Genomic DNA, 10,464 nt, shown 5'->3' with positions numbered 1-10,464 from the left:
CACCTGATCTCCCAAGAACGGCTTTGCTTCAGAAGACTCTCTTTTCCTCGCCGTTTCTCTTCTAGGATCTTTCTCTTGTTACAGGCTCCCAAGTTTATCAGAACCAAGGTGTCATATAAAAGGTGGTCCTTCACTTCTTTGTCTAACCAGGAATCAGTACTGAAGCTTGGGGAGTGATTCACCTTAACAGACAAGAAGGAAAATTTGTTTACTGTAGTTAGATCCAATGAAAAATAAGGATATTAAACTTACTTTAGAATCTGCATTCTGAGGGTTTCTAGTTAGATTCTGTAACTGAGAAAGAACACTGCCAGACTTCAATATATAAAACAGGTTTATCTGATGACTCTATGGGCACATCCGATGAGCATGTGCATGTAGTTGTAGTACCGCAAACCACATGCACCAAATGTGCAACTGTGTGCTGCGCTGTAAATTTGCCAAAATTTGATACCAGGATGTTTTAGTATCAAAAAAAGAATTGCCACAAAAAGTGTTGTGGCACATGTGGCAGCAATGCACACCACATCACCAGAAATGGATCCTGGCCAACCAGAGCCATGCTTTGGCTGCAGTGCAGCCAGGCTCTGTGAGACTGGATTGGTGCTGCTGCTGCCCTGGGAGGCCCCCAGATAAGGCTGCTGAGGCCAGTATAGGTGGCCCTACCCTACCCAGGACAATTGGGCACATGCTGGAGTGTGCATGAAGGAGCATGCCCTAGGGCACAAAGCAGGTGCACAAACGTGCTGCTGCTATTTGCGCTATGGGAAATGCACAACACTGCACGTGGGAACATGCCCCATGGGTGCATTCAGACAAGCATGCACATGCAGGGGTTGTTTGCCATGACAAAAACAGCAGTGGCACAATTTGTGTCACTGCTTTTTGCTGCTGTGCGCGCCCCTCCATGTGGGGTGTGGTGCAGGGTGAAAAGCACCACCTCAGGAAAATGGCCATTTCCCCACTTCTCCCAGCTCCCAGCAAGCTGGAAGAGTCAGGGGACAACTAGAGGAAAGGAGACACTCTGGCCAGCAGCCAGAGCATCTCCCTGGAGGACCCAGCCTCCGTGTCTGCTGGTGCATGCTCCAGAAACGTTAGCTGCGCTGCTTTTTTTTTGCAGCAGTTTTGACACCAGGATCTCCTAGTGTCAAATTTTGGTGCCATGCTGCAAATCTGCAGTTCACCGCATACAGTTTGCAGCACCTCAAACAGCTTTGAAGTGCCACAAACTGCACATGCACGCTCATCTAGACGTGCCTCAGTCAAATTCAGAAGTGACATTATGGATAGGGCCATTTTGTCAAAAGAACAGGTCCAAGTGGCAAAAGTATAGTGGGCAATGAACTTAAGTGGTCAATGGTGGTGCAAGATGAGCAATTTATACTAATCTGATATGCTATGAGGACCATATTCAGCCTCTTCCATTATCATGTGCAGCTTTTGTTGAGGTTAATAGATAACCCTGGAAAACTCCTTCATAGCAAAGAACTGGAGAGTATGACTGTGTGCATGAGTTGACACTCCTACAGCCAGGGACAGATTTGAATGTCAAGACTAGAGATCAAGGTGACAGTCTGTGGGAATGATTATTATTAGATACACTGTAGTTTAACCCCCTCTGCTGGGCATCCATCAGCTATTCATGTTAAAGGAATAGTGCAGAAGATACTACAGGAAGGACCCAAAGAGATGAAAAAAGGGAAGTCAATGCTAAGAAAGAGGCTGATGATAGCAACTAATTTGACTGAGTATGTTCTGACAGGTAAGACATGGTGAAAGAAGAAACCAGTTTAGGACATGGACATGTTATGGGACCTAAAACAGAATCTTGCTGAGGTTCTTACCTCCAGCAACCAGGGTCTGAGTTTGTGATCCAACAGAATATCAAATCCCAGTATTTCAAAGCAGGCACTAGGCATAGTGTGGTTGGGGAAGCAAGTATGATAGTTATGTTTGATAACAGGATGTGCTGCTATCAAGGTTTTAATAATGACATCTTCCATATCCAGCCACATCTGGTCGATATCATAGCCATGCTTCTGCATGTACTTATTAAAGGTGGAGAGTTTCCTAGGAATAACAACAACAATGAAAATTGGTAACCCATTTTAATGGCAAATCAATTTTCTTAATTCCAAAATACAGAAGTTTAGCACAGAAATTTGGGAATTATGGATATTCATATAGTCACAGAAACAAATAAAGACAAAAAGTTGTTAGTTGAGAGTTTTTTCTTATTCTGAGGATTAAAGACAGGGTAATATACCACTTTCAAATCAGGTATGTCACTAATTAGTGTCAGTGATGTACGTCCTCCCGTATTGCTTATAGGAAGGGGATTCCCAAAATGGAAGAGAGCCATTATTTTAGTTAACTTCTCCCTCATAGGTTGTTTATACACTTCAAAGTTTTAAGTACAGCAATGTTAGTTAGGACTGATCTTTTGCCAGTATAGCTATAGTTAATGTAAATGCAACCATACAGACACCATCATTCCTCTTTCTGCATGGGAATAGCTTCATCACTAGAAAGCATCTTTAACTGTATCTCCAGTAGGGGGGTTGTACTGCATTTGCCATACTAGAGTTAAAACATTTCACCCTTCAAGAGTAGACAAGGCCTGAGGAGGGAAAACTGAACAGAAAAACACCTGCTGCTGGACTCCAGGTAGGTCTGACCAGGTCAATGTTTTGAGAAAGATCATACAACAGGAGCTGCATTTGGCACCAACACAGCACTGCAGATGAGAAGCTGACACTGCTGGAATCCTTGCTGCTATTGGCAAAAAACATTACTGCTAAGAGAAAACTGATATCACTTAAGAGCGACTGACAATGGATAAGGTGTTAGGAGAAACTGCTAGATATGTGGCTTCACTGTATGGAAGAAAATAATAGTGGAAGAGGATCAGGAGAAAAATGTGAGTAGGAGAAGGACTCCCCCCTCACCCCCTGACAATATACTTAAATTTAGTTGTGTAAAATAGTCAGTTACAACCACTAAAGAGTAATGTAATTCAGATACAAATGCATTTTATGTTTAATTGAATGAGTGTCCGCTTGCTCACCTCTCGTTTTTGGCCCCTCATTATTACTTATCTGAGGCTGTGTTTAATTGAACTAATGGCACAAAATGCATCATTAACTAGAGAAACAGAAATAAATATTTCCAAGGTCTGAAAATGCACATGAAGATTCAAAAGCAGACTTGTATCATGCTGACTGTGATTATTCTGGAAATGTGCTCTTCTTACCTTTTACTACCAGAATCTTCATTTCGGACAAAATTAGCGCTGTGTTTATTAATGGAATAATTAGTCAGGTGCATGCAGACATCATCCTGTAAACAAGCAAACAGGCTACAGATTATAGACTGATATCTGCCTCTTTCCTCTTTAATGTAGAAAGTCTTTTAATAAAACACAAGATAGTCAATGGTAGTAAGAACAGCCATGATCTCATCAGAACAAATAGGACTCAGTACTCTCTCAATTTTATCCCTCTCTGAATTCACCAGTGTTTCAGTTCTATCACTTTTAAGAAACCAACAGCTTCAATGAAAATTATGTTCTAAATATACCTAACACTAAATATATTTACAAATAGCTTTATTTACATGAGTCATGTACAGAAAGAAGGAAGGAGGCATGCAAATGTTTGCAGGGTCAGACCCTCAATGCCCTGACATCACATAGCAGTTTCACTCTGTGTAATTAAACAGCAGCTATATTCTACCACAAAAGTGACTGCATTTTAGTGGTAGGCGAAATGATGCATATCTTATCCAGGATCCCCTGATGTGTTAAGTCCATATTATTACCAACTATAAAGTGTTTCTGAGATCCTCAGAGGAAGAATGTATTAGAAGTCCAAAATATTATCATCACCCTGTACCACTACATTTCAATAAATAGTTGTTATAAATAGCATTAATTTATATTAACAGGCTTCTTTACTTACCAGGTTGTTTTGTGAAGGGTCAGAGTAGGTTGAAGTAGCAAAGCGTGCCAAGCCTTCTTCATAGACAAATATCTTCAGAGGATCACATGATGTCACGAGCACATAAATTCTAAGATCAAACTTAAACTTATCGATAATAAAAGGCTGGGAAACAGAATACAAAGCAGAGTTGCTTACAGTTTTGTTTGAAGTACAAGTAAAATGTTAGTAACTCATTAACTTATAAAGCTGAGATCAGGAAAATAGTTGCACAGTCCCACCTACAGCTCAAAAAGAGCCAAACCTTATTAGTGCATACGTTTCACCTTACTTCTTCAAAGTGTGATGAAGAAATTGATTAAATAATACTTACAATACACCTTTGTAGATCGATGGAACGGATCATTATCTCTATTTTAATAAGCAGGAAACTAAAACTAAACATACGCTTACACCGATACACACCAGACTGCTCCATGGTTCAACGGCTAAGTTCAAGTCACCCTTCCCTGTCCATGCTGTTTCTTGTATTGCGTGCCAAGTCTTGCTTATTCATATCCACACTTTATTTCATACATGCAAGTACAGCACTAGGTTCTGTGAAGGAGGGTGTATTACATAGCGAAGCCCTTGTAGGAATGAATCTGTAGCATATTGTGAGGCAACTAGTTTTTCTGAAATGGCCATGAGAATGGAAGTTATTGCAGCTCACCACTGTACATGGCTTTGTTGGGCCAGCATGTTGCTTGATTTTGTGCAGCTCTACTATTATGAAACAATGACAGAATCACTGATGGTGACAAAGACATGAGTCTTTCTGATGAGGAGCAGCTGTGCAGAAATGTGCTGGAAGGCCTTCTGGGATTTACAAGGATGTGCAAGGTCAGAAGATGCAGAGGACTGTTGCACTAAAAAGTCCAAATGAATGGCCAGGCCGCTCTGGCACGACCATGCTAAGCTGTGCGCAACACTGCCGGCTTCTGAGTCAACTTCCGCACCAGGAAGCTGGGGCAAGAAGTGGACACTCGTGGTTGTGCTCGGAAATACAAAATATACACAACCGTACAAGGAGCGAACGCAAGTTCAAAAGGTAATTGGCTAAAACAAAGTATAAAACACCGACACAAGCATTGCCACGTTGGAGAGAAAACGAACGAAATACAGGAACTAAGCCACAAGGGCAATCAGACTGATCACCCAAATAGCCGTTCTCCCCTTCTCTCGAGACGACGTCTCAGAGGCCTCCACAGAAAATGCTCAGAAATGTCAATCCCTTGGCTAGTTTGCTTGGTAATGTATTGTGTGTGACTCTGTCAGTAAATTAGTTATATCTGCTTTTTATTAGTTATATCCGCTTTTTAACTGCTAGCTTTATAAATAGTTAACAAGCAATATTGCGCGTTTATAATCATATATATGTTTGTCCTGTATTCTGTCAAATGAGCCGCTGACCAGGTATGAGACTAAGGCCCCACTCAGCCGCCCCAAGGCGCCCAATCGGTAGCCTTGAAAGCAAGGGAGTGGACCTGAACCTCGTGACCCAGCGGACCGTATCTTTACCTCGAGACAGTAATAAAATAAACTTTATTTCTCTGAATCTGTGACTGGTTCATGACCCATCCCCCAAGGCCGTGCAACCTGAGAGCCTCTCCCCGGCTCTTGCACAAGGACATCCAAGAAATGGACATCTGAGAGTAGAAGTGACAGATTTGGATGATATGATGCATGCTGCAATGACACATGCTCTATTCTCCCAAGTGTACTTCATAGTTTCTGAAACAAAGGAATTAACACAGTGCAGTGGGATAATATATGGTAGTTTGACAAGTGTGGAAGGACAAACAGTGGCTCCAGAACTTGTGCCTGAGAAAGCAGGTCTTTATGGACCTGTGTGAATAGCTTGCCTAACTCTCTGCCATGACAGCATATGATTGAGGGATCCCATATAAGGACAGAGGCACATAGCCAGTCTTAAAACTGGCTACTCCAAACTGGATGACATAGGGCCACACAGAACATTCAATTACACTCTTAGAATGGGAGTCAAATGTGTACTTGGAAACCTGAAGCCAATGTGGCACTTCTCTCATTGGCCCATTAACACTGGTAAAAGCAGAAGAGACATGAAGAGAAGTACCAAACCTTGGTTCTTGTCTGTTGCCTTCCTGTAGAGTTGTTTCATGTCTAATGTACTCAAAACACTGCAATACTGTCTAATTAATGCTTGACTGAGCAAGCTGCTCAAAACTGCATTATAGCCATGGATGTTCTTATTTCTTCATTTGAAACTGTGTTGTTTGCTATAGTCTCTCCAGATATTGACTGAGATTCAGCTGTGTTCCTCTACCCAGGTAGTTGCACATCACAAACATGTTTGGACTAGAAGAGAAGAAGTTAGCTGCTAGTGTAGGCTAGGCACCCCCAGAAAAGGTTAAGGTTGTGCTGTGAGTCTGAAGCAGTCCACAAGAAAAATGAGGGTTTAAAAAGCAGAACAAGAAGCTATAAAAAGCCACATGGCTTCCAGGCAGTAGTTGAAGAAGAAAGTGTGCAGAAGGGCTGGAAGACAGAAGCAGAGAATTGTGGGATCGGTAGTGGATCATTTTCTATATTCAAATTCTGGGTCTTTCAACTATTCTGAAACCAGGAACAGGTACTGCCTAAGGTGCATACATACCTGGAAGCTGAGCGCTTGCAAGCTTCAAGCTGTGCTTGCCTGAGGTAAGAAGTAGAGGGGAATGGGAGAAAGTCAGTGAGGATGTTGGGTGGTAGGAACATGAACACTGAGTCCAAGCTTGTGTCTGACTTTCAGTGTAGGTATCCCCCCAAAAAGTTTCCCAATCTGACATGAGAGCATCAGTTCAGCAGTATTTACAAATGGAGCTAGTTGTTTGTTAAGACACTGGAGACCACAGATATAACTTCTCTAGAATTCAGGATTTCAATGACAACTAGGCCTTCTTTGTACTTCAATATTAATTGTCTCCTTACTAAAGTTACATAAATTGCCTTAGAAAGCCCAAGGAAAAGCAAATATTTTCCTCAGTAGTTTAAAATCTAGGTTAAGATTTTTTCATACAAATAAGGGAAATTCCAAATATTAGGTTGGACATGGTTACGTTAATAAAAATTAAATCATCAGAACTAGTCATGGACATATAATATATCTGGATTTTTCCTTAATATGATATAGTGATAAAATATCCCACAGAATGGACCTTAATGATGTTTATGACTCCAAATTCTGGTGTAATGCAAACAACATATAGATGTCCTAGTTTCCTGTATATAATCAGTCCTTATAAATTAAAGTATTGTTTATAAGAGGAAGATAGCTTTAAAAATTGGGGATTTATGGAAGTGCAATAATATATTTTATGTACTGAGCACACCATCTGTATAATAATAATACAACAACAACTCTTGTAATTCCTTCCATATGCTGAATTTTGTTAAAATTAGTGAGTTTGTTCAAGATCCAATGAAATAAATATCTTTTTCCCACATTTAAAAAATGGGGAAACAGATATAGAACAATCTGTACCGTCACACAGTGCATCAATTCCAGAGCCAGAGTCCAGCAGTTCTGAAAACCAGTTCCTCAGACAATGCTCAGTCTCTAGAAATGAACCAGTAATAAATAACTAGGGTATTGCACACTTTGTTGCTCCTTTAGGCCAAGCTCATTACACACATCAGGGGCTTTTTTCATCTTTCCATTTTCTCCCACAATTCCCAGTATGCCACTCTCCTTTTCCAGGAACTCCCTGCAATACATACCACCTCCTCCCTCCTATCAGGGTCTCTGCATGTCCCCCTCCCCATCATTATCCACTTCCCTCCCATACAATGACCTTCTATTTATTTTGACTCCAATCAGCAGGCTCCTTGTGCCCCAGGTCAGTTTTTTATTTCTGCTAAAACCATTGATGTCTGGAGCATCCTCTGAAATGTAATTGATCAGATAGTTTTCAAAAGGTATTGAGTTACATCCAGATACAGAAATATCATCGCACTGAGTGTAAAGCAATGCAAACTCAGGCAATAAAAATAAAACATATTCAACAAGAAAGGACAAACCAATGTGAGCCAAACTTCTACTATTTAAGTTACTGACATCTAAAAGATACAAGAGATCCTTTTAGTCTGTACATGGATGTTCAATATGAACAAAGCATCAGGAGAGTGTGTCAGTGACAGGCAGTCAAAAAGATATATACAGTAAGTTGCAGAGACTGAGAAACAATCCCTTCATTCTCTCTTCCTGCTATCTATGGAAATTTTTTTCCATCTTTGAAATGTAGAAAGGGAATTTCTTTCATTCGGTTAGCTTTACATGAACAGTCTGTCCACCCTGATTAAGACAGATGAGTTTATCTAAAACACCTTATTTAAAACCTTTGGAATAAAAGTTGACACACTGATACAAAAAGCAGGCACTATGTTAATGGTCATACAGGAAGGACAGTGACCAGAGAATGCTAAGCACAGCCAAGCAAGGCTGAGTTGGATACTAATCTCTGGCTCGGTGACAAAACAATAACCTGGGTATACAGAATGGGGGGTGGAGATTACCCTTGAGATGTAGAGCTGGCAGATCATATCCTCTCCAGGCTTTATGTCTTTTACAGATTTGGTGATGAAGATACCTCTCCCCTGACAACCAGAGTCCGGCTTGCAGATGTATGTCTTATACTTCCTTGATCTGCTATATGTCTGCAAGTCTCCATAACTATAATTAAACAAGGGCTAGTTATTATCATTTTCATTACACTTTTTCAGATCTGAATTTCAAATACAAAAAAAAGTTAAAAGCAGGATTTTAAAAAATATTCACTGTTGGCTGACCTGTGCTTCTACTAAAGTCAGCAGGGGTTTCACTATTTTTTTAAATAGAAGCAGTTAGGCCAACACTAGGCACTTTTGAAAATCCTATCCTAACTGATTAATACATGTGTAAAGCAGTCTCATCCATTGTACAAAGCAATAAGGAGTATTCAAGCCAATCAAATAACTTAATTGATTTGTCAAGGATCACTGATAACAAGTCAGTACAGGAAATAAAAATTATACTTGTCCTCAGCCATGTACTTGATATATTCTGTCATGGTAGTGACAACAATAGACTGGTTAGATGGAAGGACGTGTCAGAGTTTTAAAGTCTCATTCTTCAGTGATCAGGGCAACAGAGAAAATCTATAAACCCTTGGAAAGCAGTGAGTCAGTTTTCTAATGGCACATAGAATTTTTACTGTAGATTTACTGGCCATGATTTGCCACTCTTACAGTAATTTTACCACAGTGTAGCTCCATTGATTACAATGAAGAACACAAATTGAAGGCTAGTAAGCTACTGAGGAATCAGGCCCACTTTCTTCAGTATGTTGGATCTTAAAATAAAAAAATTAACTGCTGATTGCTCACTCTCCCCTATTTAAAATCCAACGGGAATTTAGCAATTAAAAAGCTGACCTTCAGATAGCAAAAAGCATGGATCTTTCAGTTTAGCAGTTCATGAAATACTGGTAGTTGAAATCATGCTGGCAAGGAAGCAGGTGGAAATGCAAGACATTAAACAGAATGAAGTGATTTTAAGGTTTGTTGCATGTCTGCTTATCAAGGCTAGGAACATGTTGTCAGACAAAAGACAAATGCTTACAGAATTAGTGACAACAAAGTACAAAAAAAAATTATCCAAGCAGAGCCAGAAATAAAATCTGTCCTTAACTCTGGGTGCATGTATATCCAAAGGAGTCAATTATGGAGTGAGTTATAAATTTATGCAAAAAATTTCCTTTATGATAGAAAGGAGAATTTTAATCTGGTACAGCAGGGTGGTCCAACAGGCAGCCTGCAGGCTGCATGTGACCCATGAGGGGTCAAACTGCACACTCTGGGTCCCACCTGGCTGCTGGTCACTCCACTGCACCAGCTGCAGCAGGAGACCCGGGCTCCAGGCTTCTCTTTTGTGTCCCAGGGAGCAAGATGAGGCACTGAAGTGCAGACTGCAGTGCTGTGGAAGCCTGTAGCCTGGGATGCTTGAGCAGCATATTGCAATGATGGAGCTCACAGCCAGGGAGCAAAGGGTGAGTTGGGGCATGTGGTCTAGCAGGAGAAGCGGAGACCAGCAGTGGTGGGGAGCACAGTGGGAGGGAGACAGCAGATGGTACAAACACACTGGGGATGGGGGCATGAGGTCCTTGGGGCCATGGCCCCTGCTGATATAGCCCCTATTAATATGGCCCCTACTAGTGTGGCCCTCAACCACTTAAAAGATGGATAGCCCTGTGATATAGGAATAAGCTCCATTTCCAATAAGGGAAGATTCCTAGGCAGGGCAGTAACAGAGTTCATCTGAAAAAAGGAAAGGATCTTTTTCATGTGCAGTAGTAAGCAGATTTACATTGTAAATAAAATAGACTCCTGCCTCACTCAGTTTAAAAGAAAATGTCATTCTGCCATTTAATTTACTATGCAAATGCCTTCCCCAGACTCTGCAAGAGCTCCCGAGCTGCCGTCTCGACATGGC

At 40.9% G+C, this 10,464-nt stretch overlaps 1 protein-coding gene across 1 annotated transcript in view; it reads right to left on the bottom strand.

Moving 5' to 3' along the window:
• The window catches only part of TTLL6 (tubulin tyrosine ligase like 6), a gene marked incomplete at its 5' end in the record, with an annotated part of 30,552 nt that overhangs the window by 10,767 nt on the left and 9,321 nt on the right, over positions 1-10,464 (bottom strand). Inside the window, 5 exons of the mRNA XM_019522925.1 lie at positions 4-182; positions 1,845-2,070; positions 3,254-3,339; positions 3,960-4,103; positions 8,511-8,667. Coding sequence (XP_019378470.1) covers positions 4-182; positions 1,845-2,070; positions 3,254-3,339; positions 3,960-4,103; positions 8,511-8,667 — 792 coding nt within the window. The remainder of the gene's footprint in view (positions 1-3; positions 183-1,844; positions 2,071-3,253; positions 3,340-3,959; positions 4,104-8,510; positions 8,668-10,464) is intronic.

The sequence above is a fragment of the Gavialis gangeticus genome, unplaced genomic scaffold (genome assembly GCF_001723915.1).
Source record: "Gavialis gangeticus isolate Ggan-Ray unplaced genomic scaffold, GavGan_comp1, whole genome shotgun sequence".
NCBI classification, from domain to species: Eukaryota; Metazoa; Chordata; order Crocodylia; family Gavialidae; genus Gavialis; species Gavialis gangeticus.
The sequence above is the reverse complement of the archived record's forward strand: the minus strand, read 5'-3'. Positions and strand labels throughout refer to the sequence as shown.